Source organism: Poecilia reticulata, chromosome 22, assembly GCF_904066995.2.
Source record: "Poecilia reticulata chromosome 22, P_reticulata-male-v2, whole genome shotgun sequence".
NCBI lineage: Eukaryota > Metazoa > Chordata > Actinopteri > Cyprinodontiformes > Poeciliidae > Poecilia > Poecilia reticulata.
This window is the reverse complement of record NC_088851.1, coordinates 2,185,895-2,198,791: the sequence shown is the minus strand read 5'-3', so window position 1 is coordinate 2,198,791 and position 12,897 is coordinate 2,185,895. Positions and strand designations below refer to the sequence as shown.

Genomic DNA, 12,897 nt, shown 5'->3' with positions numbered 1-12,897 from the left:
CCCACATGGTATGAAACAAGTCTTGCAGACAATTCTTTCCTTTAAAGGTCAGAGGTCATGTGGTTGATAGCTCTGTTATACATTTTTTTGTTGTTATTTTTAAGTTTTGTTTTCAGAATCTTGTCTCTGTATTCAACATTGCACCTAATTATGAAAAGTTGCACGAGAAAAACAGTAGAAAAGCAGCAGCCTTGACCTTAGAGAGGAGTGACTCAATACATTTTTCACATGTCCTATCTGTTGGCTCCACCTAGTGGCGGTACTGATGAACATTTGAAAGAAGAACACAAATATAGTTGAACGTCCTGATTACCTCTTTTTTTTGCATGTTTGTCATCAAACTAATTTAAATATTAATCAAAGATAACACAAGTAGATGCAAAATACAACTTTTAATTGAAAGTATTCATAATTAAGGGAGAAAAATATTCCAAACCTGCAGTTTTAAACCTTTGAGACTAGCGGAGCAGCTGCCCAGGAGTGGCTGGTTAATCAAAATTACCCTAAGTCTGCAGCAACAGCTCATCCAAGAAGTCACTAACCCACAACAGCAACCAAAGAACTACAGGGCTCAGTGAAGGTCAGAGGTCACGCCTCCACCATAAAAAATAAACTGGGTAAATCCTGTCAGCATGGCAGAGTTCCCAGATGAAATCCACAGCTGAGCAAGAACATTAAGGCTCGTCTCATCTAGATCTCAAAGACTTCTGGGAAAACATTCAGTGGACTAACGAGACAAAAGTTTAACTTTTTGGAAGGTGTGTGCCCCGTTACATCTGGTATAAAGTAACGATGGGTTTCAGAAAAAGAACCTCATACCAGCAGTAAATCATGCTGCTATGTTTTGCTAAAGCATGATGGTCTGGGGCTGTTTTGTTGCTTCATGACCTGAAAGACTTGCTGTGTGTGATAAATGGAGCTGTGGATTCTCCTGAAGGAGAACGCCTAGCTGCCTGAAACCTCCTGAAACCAACCTGGGCTCTGTAGCAGGACAATGATCCCAAACACACCAGGAAGCCTACCAGTTTGTTTTTCTTTAGAAAAACAAATTGAAGATTTGGAGTGACCTAATCAAAGTCCTGTCCTGAAACCTATTGAGATACTGGGGCATAACTTTAAAATAGCTGGGAAAATGCTGGAAAATACTCAACTGGGTCTGAATTTCAACAATTCTCCAAAGATAACTGGCCAAAATATTCAGGAAATATTGAAGCTAACGTGGGAGCGCTAAGGCAGCTCTTCCTGTATTAAATCTCCTGCACCAAGAGCCTTAAATGCACTCAGTATTGATTTATTTTAATCATATTTAATTTTAATATTTTCCTTGAATAAATACCTTTGATAAGGATTAAAGCATCTAGAAGAAGTGGTCTGAGTTGAATGAAAATTGCCCCCATATCCAGAGCAGTGGTGGTTGTGCAAATAATTAGATTTGCAAGGAGCTGATATGTCCAGAATGTGGACCAAAAGGTGTAGACGGTGACATCACAGGCTGAATAATGAGATACAAGCATCCAGATGATATATGCCTAATTTAAAAAAATTTATAACAATTTTTATTCTGATCAGAAAAATGTACCAAAGCATTTGAGGAAAAACTGTAGCCCATCAATTCAGAAAGAAGTCAAACATGGTGGTTATTCAGATTTTTCTAAGCTGGTTTACTGGTGTAGGATCTATAAGATTTTCTGTAATTAATGAATTCTGCTCAATAACAGAAAATTGTGAGGGAGAATATTGAACCGTTAGTTTCTCAATTTAAAGGGTCAGCTCAGATCATTCAGATATTTTCAGTTTGAGTTGTTTTAAAATTCTATAATCGGCTAAAAAAGACTTTGCACATCTGACTAATTGTTAGAATCCATCATTCCCATCATGTTTTATCTTTTTTTACAAGCTCACAATACCACACTGAATTGTGTTAAAATTACATGTACTTTCCTATACTTACTATGCTTTCCGACAGCACAGGAATTACAACCAGTCATAACTAAACCTTATATTAAAAAAATCTTAACAAGGTCTTTGCTTAAGTAGATTTGAGTTATTCAGTGGGGAAACAAACCAGAAAGTCAAGGCAAACAATAAAGCTTTTGGGGAGGCCTAGTCAAAATCTTGATTTAAATTCAATAGAGATGTTGTGGCTCGACCTTGCTCCAAATCATGGCAAAAAATCCTATTATTTTTATGAAGTAATTGTTTTTTCACCTGGTACCAGATTCATTTGGGTTATTATTATAATAAAAACATCAATGACATATTTTAGATAGATATATTTGCTCTGCTCTCTAGTCCACTAGGTGGCGCTAAAGATACTTCTAAATTAGTCAGCGTCCAAATAAATGTAATCGAAGAAGAAGCTACTTCACATCCAGGAGGATTGGATTTATTTTCTCTTGTCATTGGTTTTGTTTTTTCTGTCTACAGAATGAACAAGTTGAGTAAACCCCAGGAGTTTGACTCGTATGAAATTGAGGAACCGAGCGACGAAGAGCGAGCTGAGAGCAGGTATGCTACACATTAGCTTTGAACCATTAGCATGAGGCTAGGAGCTAAAGGCTAGCTGGATGCTAACATGTAAACAAAATGCACGCGGTGGTTATTTATTGAAGCCTAGTCCTAACTGTCAGGGTTTTATGTTGAGAGCATGGATTTATTTCTGGCTATAAGCAGCAGAGTAAGGCAGCGCATGAAGGGTCTTCATTAAACACACTGACAGCTCATGTGATTTTAGTGTTTATGTCCAACACTAGTTGGAGGAAAAAGTCGTTTATTTTTGAATACTCGTATTGTCACCTTTGACCTTACTGCAATAAGGTTAAAGGTGACAAAGGTGTCACAAAAGTATCTCAACTTTTGCGATAGTATCTATGGATATGTCTATTCTACGTTCTATGGGACAGAAAGGAGGGACATAAGGCAACAATGTGTTTCACTTGGTTTCAGCTCGGAGGACGAGCTGGACGTGCTGCTGAACGGAACCCCGGAGCAGAAGAAGAAGCTGATACGGGAGTACCTGACTGGGGAGAGCGAGTCATCCAGTGAGGATGAGTTTGAAAAAGAGATGGAGGCTGAACTTAGCTCCACCATCCGGACCATGGAGGGAACCTGGGGACCAGCAGTTGGTAAGTTGGTTTACATCCCAACTGTCATTCTACAGGGTTTGCGTCTCAATGAATCGAAATGATTCACACTATTTAGAGTTTGTCTGTTTGGAAATTATTCTGTAGAGATTCAGAGGGTTGACTGTTAAAAGTAAATTGCAAAATAATAGCAAAGCGTATGAGAACAGATTTAGAGACATCTTAAATGCAAAATATATATGTGTCCAGTACAGTTTTGGCTTCATTACTGTTCTAATTGTGTTATTCCTTCAGCAAAGGGCCTTATAGTGAGTCTGAATGGTCTAGTTAATAATTAGATGATTATGAAGTTAGTTGATAATTGTTTCAGTAACTGATGAATCAGATTGTTTCAGCCCTAAATGGAACATTGTGAGTCTATTTTCAAATAAACTGACATAAATATTCTGTGACAGATCCAACAGGTGGAGGAAGTGCTGGAGCTTCCTGCGTTTCCAAACCTCAGATGTATGATAAGATATACTTTGATTCTGACTCAGAGGACGACGACACACCAGGTAAGAGATCAGTCTGCACGGTCCATCATGAAAAAGACCTTTTATTCTTTCTCTCTATGCCTAAATCAGCTCAGTTAGGATTACCATAACTGTCTCTGTTTACTAAATGCTAGAATTCTGAGAGATGCTTTTCTTCTAATTCAGAAGTTCACGTCCTCCTAGATGAGGATGTTGTGGCTTTATGAGTTTTGTGTTGTTTAATTCAGAATATTTAAGTTAAATGGGTAAATGACAAATGACAGAAAAGATTTTTCAAAAATGGCATCATTCCATTCATTCCTCCTGTGAGTTGTACAGCCAGAGTTTTTTGTTTTATTTCAAGAATATAGTCATAATATTAGCAGAGTAAAAACATAGTTTTACAAAAAAATAAAATAAAATAAACAAAAACTTAAAATTAGGAGAAGAAAGATATTTAAATGAGAAAAAAGCTTTGATAGATCAGGATGTGATGTGAGCAGCTCAGTCAGTGGTTCTTTCTTCAATTTATTTACATAGTTATTTCAAAGTTCTGCTGCTGATAACACTTGGGTGCTGACGTGTATTGAGTATTAAGTCAAATCTATACCAGAGTCAAATCAACTGACCTGCAGCAGGAAAACTCTCTATTTAATGTTAGAAAGTGTGGAGATAAAAACAGTCACCTGGTTTAAGAGGCCATGTTGAGTCTTGAACAGTGATCTGAATCTGTACTGTAGGCAGCTCCACAGACCGGCGGCGCAGGCAGCGGATTGTTCCCAGTAACGATGAGCTGCTGTACGACCCAGACGAGGACGACAGGGACCAGGCCTGGGTGGATGCAAGGAGGTACCAGCATGTCCTTTTTCCTGCTGTGAAAGTGCAGAACAGCAATGTTTTTCCTCTCAGTGTAAATCGGTGTTCTTTCATCCTGTGAAGGTATAACGGCAGAAAGCATCAGAGCACAGCATCCCGGTCCCAGGCTGGCCAGAACCATCGCCTCCCCAGCAGTGACGCCGTGTTGAACTGTCCTGCCTGCATGACCACGCTCTGCTTGGACTGTCAGAGGTCAGGAGGAACACAACCACCTCTGCATCCACACTGAGCATGTGCAATTCATATGTCAGGCTGTTGGGATCACAGAGACTTGGTCTTTAACATGTTGGTTGTAACCTCTTGGTAAACTTAGAGATTATAGCCAACATGCAACCTACAGTCATCTCCTTTGTTTTGTTTACATTCAAGATGATTTGATTGTTCCCTCAGCAGGACACAAAGTGGTCCACCAGCTCTGTGTGCTCAATCTCTTGTCCATCTCTGATACACCGAGCAACTGCAACCTAAGTATTTCTGTAGATGACATAAGTCAGTCTTATGATGGAAGTCTGAAGTGTAGAGTGTCAAGGAATGGTGAGATACTGTCCCCTGTGGTGCTCCTGTGTTACTGACCACCTGATTAAACAAACAGTCCTTCAGTCTCACAAACTGTGGTCTGTTTGTCAGGTAGTCATAGATCCAGGTGATTGTTGAAGCCTCCATCTGTGTCTTCTGGAGTTTCTCTCAGAGCAGATCAGGCTGAATTGTGTTAAATTCACTGGAGAAATCAAAGAACATGATCCTCACAGAGCTGCTTGCCTTGTCCAGATGACAGTGGGTTTGTTGAAGAAGATGTATGATGGCATCTGCAACTCCATCTCCACGGTGATAAGTAAACTGCAGGAAGTCCTGATGTGAGCTTGTCTACTTATTCGGATGGACTAACAGGAGACTCTCCACGACCTTCATGATGTGGGTTGTCATGGTAACTGGTCTATAGTTATTGATGACTGATGACTGAGTTGTCTTTGGTACCGGAACCAGACAGGATGTTTTCCACAACAACAGAACGTTCTAGTGGGTCAGTATATTGTTGAAGAGATGCTGCAGAATCCCACAGAGTTGCTCTGCAGCTTCAGGCCTTCAGGACTCTGGGACTGACACCATCTGGACCTGCAGCCTTGTTCTGGTTCAGTCTCTCCAGCTGCCTCTTCACTTCTAGATCCAGAAAAATGGAAGCAGCAGCATCTACTGATATGGTTGAAGACAAACTTGTAGAAGCAGAAGAATCCATGGAAACTAGAACATCTGAGGTTTGGCAGGAAAGCTGTAGGTTAGAGGAAGGTAGGATGTGTGTTTGGCTGTGGACAGGAGAGGATGACGATGATGAGCTTGTTCCTGAACTGAACCTGTTCAGGAACAATCTTCCATCTAACTGATCCTACTTTTGTTTGAAGCCTATAATCTTCTTCATCCCTGACCACACATCTCTGATATTGTTCCTCTGCAGTTTATTCTCCTGCTTCTTCCTATTCTTCTCTTTTCTGTCTCCAATTTTGACTCTGAGCAGCTTCTGTATAATCCTCCTCAATAACTTAAAAGAGTGGCAAAAGCAAATGAGATGGATTAGCAGAGTGTAGAACAACTGCTGGTGTCATTCCACCATGAAATATTGTCTTTGCTGCCCAAAAGGTGAGCTGTTAGCATGTCTTTTAAGTCTTGAAACTGTCATAGAGATTCAGTCTTCAGTCAGAGGTATCTTGAGATTAGTTTCAAGACTGACTGCTACTGGAGATCCTTCCCATCCACAGCATCACTGTCCATGACGACAGTTTACTTGGATACTTGGATGATATGAGTTATGGCAACATTTAATTTCCCTTTAGTATAAATAAAGTATTTCTGAATTAAATTTTTAATTGAACGAAATTGTGAGCATGTTGAAAGGGCATGAATATTTTTACATAGTACTGTGTGTGTGTGTGTGTGTGTGTGTGTGTGTGTGTGTGTGTTTAAACTAGCTTCATCCAACAGGAAACCTTTCCATGGTTTCTAATGTGAATGTCCTGTTTCTCCTATAATTGTGGGCTAACAATCCAGTCCAGCCATATTGTAAAGTAGCTGTCATTTGTGACATCTCAAAGCAGTGTTTGATGAATTGGAAACCTTGTTGAATAAATACCGTTCTGTGTTTTGTCTTCACCAGGCATGAGAAGTACCGCACACAGTATCGAGCCATGTTTGTGATGAACTGCACAGTGAAGACAGATGAGGTGCTGCGCTACAAAACGCAGCAGGAGAAAAAGTCCAGGAAGAGGAGGAGAGGCCAGACCGCAGAGGCTGCCAGCCCGAGGCCGGCAGGCATGGACTCTGATGAGATCTACCACCCTGTGAAATGTTCCGAGTGCTCCACAGAGGTGGCTGTGTTTGACAAAGACGAGGTCTACCATTTCTTTAACATACTGGCCAGTCACTGCTGAGGTGGTCTGAACAAGTTCAAATCCTGAATTTCTTTTTTATCTGTTTTTGTTTGTCTGTGGAACCTCATCCAACAGAAACTGTTTTTACCTGTTTTGACTAAAATGATTGTTCTGTCATAAATAGCTGGATTTCCTTTCAACTTTTAGTAAATCCATTTTCCTGCATTAGCATCAGTTTTCATAGAGGTTCACCTCAGCCTGTTGTCAGAGAGCCTTGCACAGCCTAATGAACTACTACACATCCTAGTCCACTTCTGGAGCAAGAATGATTTTTTTCTTTTGCTTGGGAATGTGTTTTAGGTTTATGCTCTGAGGTCATATTGTTAAATTCACATAATTCTGTGTTTTCAGCAACTTTTTAAACAGCTAAAAGAGTTTTAAACAGTTATAATTTTAATATCTGCTTCTTTTTTTAACATCTATCTGATGTACAGTCCTAAAAGCGTTAAGATGTTTTTATGGATTACTTTTCTATGGTGAAATGTTTATGGTCACGGGTCAGTAGAATACAAAAGACAGAGACTTGATGTTGAGAAGTAATCCTGTTATTCATCAGCTGGATTCATATTCCTCAGGAAAAAAAATGAGACATGAGTTTTGCGGGATGGACTTTAATGCTGGGCATAGGCAGGATGGGAAATACCCAGCACATTTGCTGTGCTGGGTATAGGCCACATAGGTGGTCCCATACAGCTACAGCTGCTACAACAACAAAAAAAAAAAACAAGTAATTAACGGCAGCATTGCTCAGCTCTGATTGGTACCCTTTATTATGCTCTATATTGAAAAAACATGTTAAACAAATCTGAAAATATAATCAAAAACCCCACCCCCTGTTTTTCATTCTCCTGGACCTTAAATCAATGTCAATCAAATGCAGTAAAACAAAAAATTAAGCCTACCTTCTCACCAGAACACAGAATAATTATTTTAAAATAACGAATATCTTTTTTTCTCATCAGTCCCATGATTTTTTCACAATTTTTATTTTCCTGTTGCCATTTTGAGGTAGTTGAGAACAGTTAGAGTATTATGTTATGAGCTTTCTCTGTAGTTCTGCTGCTGGAGGACAAACTGACCACTTTTCCTAACTGCTAGAGTTAAATATTCTACTCTAGCTTGTATTCTTTGCTGTTATTCCAGTTAACTTTAATGTTTTCCCTTAGTTTTGGTCTCTTCATAAAAAACACATCTGGCCTAGGGTTATTCTAATAAGTATTAGTATCATAATTATCATTAGCATACTAGTAATATAATACTAGTACTATTACTAGTACTAGTGTTATTCGCGAATCCTGAACCATATTCATGTACATGTCCTGAATTACGTCAGATTCGCTCAATAGAAAACTGAGCTGTGATTGGTTGAAAATAAACACCATACGAAATACAGGAAGCCATTCTGTAAAACGCCGGAAGACGAACCAGAGAACAGGCAGGCTTGGCTTGGTGAAAGCTAAATTGAAGTATTCTGAAATTGGACTATGGCGCTTGGAGACTGTTGGAAGCAGCTGTCCTGGTTTTATTACCAGTACCTGCTAGTGACAGCGCTGTACATGCTGGAGCCCTGGGAGAGGACCGTGTTCAGTATCCTTTTCCGTGTCACAATGATTCAAACTTGCTGCTGGTGGCTGGCTAGCAGAAGCTAATCTTAGCGTTAGGCTAAGTGATAATTTGACACAACTTGAGCTAAATTGTCTTTGAGGTTCACGTCAAGTCAGTAATAAATTTAAACTACTCGAGTTTATGATTAATAGGATTTTCTTCTATGTACTTGAGCAGGAAGGTACGTTTATTTTTCCTATTGCTTTCACCTCTTATCCGAAAGAATACTAAACACTTTTTCCAGCCCATGCTCTGTCCTGAGAATCATGTATATGGACCAAAGTAAGGAAGTTCTCTGAACACAGAGCTTGTTTATAGTTGAAACTGATGGAAACTCTTCCTGTTACGTGACGAACGTAGTTTTTCATTAACCTGGCCCGTTTAAATAAAAACGAGAGAAGAGGGTTTCGGGTTTAACCGATGGATCTGTCATTGCGTCACTGCTTCGTTTTGACGAGACATGACTAATTAATTAAAGCGTTTGTGGTTATTCTTGACCCCAATCTGACTAATCCAGTTTCAGAAACATAAGCTTAAGATTGTGTTGAAAAACAGGTGACTTTAGGATTATTAAAATTATTACTGCACTGAAGTCAGCTTGATTGGGTACGTCATTAAATATGATTAGAGATCCTACAAGGAATCTGTATCTTATTGTTCTCCAAAGACCTGACAGCACCCAAAGCTTGTCACTCTGACATAAACCTTCTGGTGCATTTTTAGTTAAAATATGTTTATTTCAGTGAAGTTACTCTAGATACAGAAATGTTACTCAGGGAAGAGTATTGTTACTTTACAATAAGATTGCTCAGTTAAAAGAATACCTTTTAATTGAGCAATCAGTGTAGTAAAATTACTCTTAAAAGTATTTTTTTTTTTTACAAAAAGATACACAATTATTGCAATTTAGTAAAAAATTGGCATATATTAGTCTGGTGTTCAATCTAAAAGTCAGTATTCTCCACAAATGTCACAATTTAAAAGTAAACAACCTTGGCAACTAAGATCAAGAAACTAGAGTTTCTTGAACTTAAACATTTCTTGAGGGTTTTATTTTTATTTATTTATTTATTTGGCTGAGTTTGAAACCTTTACTTAATTCATAAAAAACTGTACTTTGAATTACTCAAAATTAACTGGGTTTTAATCGAATACCATATTTACAAAACCAGCAACGGTTTAATTCCAAAGACTACTAAATTACTGAATACATAGACAAATGAACTCAACAACAAACATATTTCTGGTACTCTTTTAAGTTTGTTCCTCAGGTTCTTCAACCTTCAGACTGGTGCACAGTGTTATTCTGTCCTTTAATCTTTCCAGCTCTGATCATTCTTTGAACTTCAGAAATGTGGACTATGGACACTGACATTAGTGTGGAGGACGTCTGTGCTGCTGCTACATGTTTAGCATTGAGAAGCTATTTCAGGCTTGAATAGCTTCACTGATAGGCTAACACCTTCAACACAACTTAAACACACTAGTCTTCTCCAGCGTTGCGTCAGATCGGTTTTTGAAGCAGAAATGAACCAGTAGATCAAAACAAGCTGCTTCATCATCACCTCTACTGTTTGCAGATGTCTCTGCGTGTCAGATTTATAGGTGTTCCAGAAACACACAAATATGGAGATTCCAACTCTGGTATGCTTGAAAAGAAAGAGAAAGTTTTTGATCTTCTTCTTCCTCTGACATAGTGTAGATGCCATGCATTAACCTTTAACCCTCACCTTAATTTTTGTCTCTACAAGGAATCTCTATGCAGTGTAATTGTTATTTTATGCGATGCTGCTAATAACTTTGTAATCCCTCGCAGCAGAAAGAGTCTTTTCCCACTAGGAAGTTCTTCCTTAATCTCTGCTTGTCAGACTCCCTGCTGATCTCCGTGGCTGCCATGGCCATCTACACTGGCTACGTCTTTATGCCGCAGCACATCATGGCCATCCTCCACTACTTTGAGGTAGTCCAGTGAGCCGTCTCCTCTGGTGTTCCACTAGTCTAGCCCGTCGTCCATCTGCCTACCACATCCTCCAACAACCCTCCGTTTTTCTGTGCTTGGATGCACGTCCCTGTTTGAAGTCGGACTGTCACAGAACTTCTCTCCTCATGGAATCCAGATCAAAAGTAGAAGCTGGACTTGCTGTGCTGGAGGCCATGTAAGACTACAGCCAGCCGCGGTGAGAGCGGACATTGTAAGCAGTGTTTTACTTGGAGAAGTGCTTAGTTTCAGCTGTTTCACTTTGACTCAAGTGCACTTTACTGTTGGAGTGATGTGTAGTTTGTTGGACTGTGCTTTGTTTTTGCTATCCTCTTGTTGAATATCTCCTGTAGCTGTTTGACTGGCTGAGCAGGATGAGATCTTTAGATCTGCTTTCCATTTCCTGTGACGAAGCTCAGCATTCCTCCAAACTGATCTGGACAATTAAACCATATGCAGCATACAGGGAGAGCCTGTTAGCTCTGTTACAGCTAGTTAACAGCAAGCAGTTTTTTTACTATTAAACATGCTGTAGTTCTCTTTATGGCACACTATCCTTCATATAGATTTTTATTTTTAATCTTATGACTTTTCTTTCAGACTCATCATGTTTAGTTATATTTTATCTTTAGATCTGGATGTTTTTTTTAATTTTTAAATTTAAATTTTTTTTGGAACTCTGAATTGATTGTTGCCATACTCTGCATCCCAAAATTATAGTTCACTTATTGAGTATTAAGAAACAATCTGCAAAAATTTAACATTTTTCTCTCCATCATGACTTTTCTGATTCTTAACTTCAAATCTATAAACATACAAATATCTGTAAAATGAATTCCATTAACCACTACTTTGAGGAATTCTAGCTCTAGAGTGAAGCTCTTCATAGATGAGTTATAAACTGTGAAAAGCTGACAAATTCCTTTACAGGTGGTAGATATAGGAAATGTGTTGCAATGAAATGATTGTGAAGAACAAAAACATCTCTTTGAACTTCCTGTAACTCAAGATATGCTTTTTAATAATACTTTCTATTTATATTTGACATGTAAAATAATGTTAACCCTCCTGTGGTCCATTGAACCCCTCAAGCTTTTGACCCTATACGCAGTCCGGTGGGTCACACTGACCCTGTTTGTGCTTCCCCGTTGTCTGTCATGGCAAGACCACAGGAGGGTTAATCAATTCAAGGTTTAGGTTGTTTTTCAGTTTTCCTTTATTGTTCATTCCAGAGATTTAATTGTGGTTTTTGTATTTGTTTAATCTCTGAAATGCTCTAACCAAACCTCAGGCATCATTATGAGCAGCAGTTACCTCCATCCCCGTTTTAATTGTTCTGTTTGCTGGTGTCAGATGGTGTTTTTCTGGTTAAATTGCAAAATTGGACCAGAATTTGTTTTCTGAGAGCCAAAGTTTGTGAGAATTTGGGGTCTATTCTCAGTCCAGTGCAGCTCCTTATATGTGATCTCAGTGGACCATAACAATCTGTTCCTCCAGCACTGGATCAACACATCAGGAAGGATTTATTGGACTGTCGAAAGGAAGACTCAGTGGGAAAGAAAATCAGTCAAAATAAGGCCTAATCTAATTAAGTCTAAGCTAATTTGTCCTTATAACAAAATGTCAGATATCCTTTCTATATTTTGGTTGCATTTATTAGCAACATAAACTCCCACTGCCACAGCTAACACTTTCTCCTGCTAAAATATGTACTTATCTTGAATGTATATATTCTTGTATACATCTTTGTAAAGTTTTGTAGTCAGATAATTTGACTTAAGGAGATGTTTTGTTGAAGTCATTGTAATACCATTCTATATATCTGAAATGATTAAAGTTATACTTGTTTTACCTACTTTTGGTTTTCATCATGTTTAAAGTTTAGTATTGTAAGATGACCTTTGGTAAAATCTGAAACATGTATTTGTTGTCTATTGATTGAAAATATAAAACATTTTCTTGCATTTTTAGACAATGGAAGAAAAATGATTTTAGTTCAGTCATGAATGACACACAGACCATATAAATAAGGTGGTGAGCTAGTTCAGAAAAACTATAAAGTAGACAAAATGAATGGTGGTGATGAATCACACATACAATAATAGAGGGAATTTTTCCTCATGTAGCATATTCAGTATGCTACATGCATGCTCAGTATGAACTATTGCTCCAAAGCAGGGGTGTCAAACTCCAGTCCTCGAGGGCCGGTGTCCTGCAACTTTTAGAAGTGCCTCTGCTGCACCACACCTGAATAGAATAATTAAGTCATTAGCAAGGCTCTGGAGAACTGAGGAGGTAATTAAGCCATTTGATTCAGGTGTTTTGTACCTGTGGCACATCTAAAAACTGCAGGACAGCGGCCCTTCAGGACTGGAGTTTGACACCCCTGCTCCAAAGTCACAATGCAAACAATTATCTGC

The 12,897-nt window shown here is 38.7% G+C and overlaps 2 protein-coding genes across 2 annotated transcripts; both read left to right on the top strand.

Moving 5' to 3' along the window:
- Positions 1-2,323: 2,323 nt before the first annotated feature.
- On the top strand, positions 2,324-7,034 carry eapp (e2f-associated phosphoprotein). The gene is made up of 6 exons (XM_008398672.3): positions 2,324-2,508; positions 2,947-3,125; positions 3,539-3,640; positions 4,339-4,447; positions 4,538-4,666; positions 6,621-7,034. Exons 1-6 carry the CDS (start codon positions 2,429-2,431, stop codon positions 6,892-6,894), a joined length of 873 nt encoding a protein of 290 aa, XP_008396894.1. The 5' UTR covers positions 2,324-2,428; the 3' UTR covers positions 6,895-7,034.
- A 717-nt stretch (positions 7,035-7,751) lies between these two features.
- Positions 7,752-12,332, top strand: sptssa (serine palmitoyltransferase, small subunit A). Its single transcript, XM_008398671.3, has 2 exons — positions 7,752-8,481; positions 10,368-12,332. Exons 1-2 carry the CDS (start codon positions 8,379-8,381, stop codon positions 10,469-10,471), a joined length of 207 nt encoding a protein of 68 aa, XP_008396893.1. The 5' UTR covers positions 7,752-8,378; the 3' UTR covers positions 10,472-12,332.
- Positions 12,333-12,897: the final 565 nt, after the last annotated feature.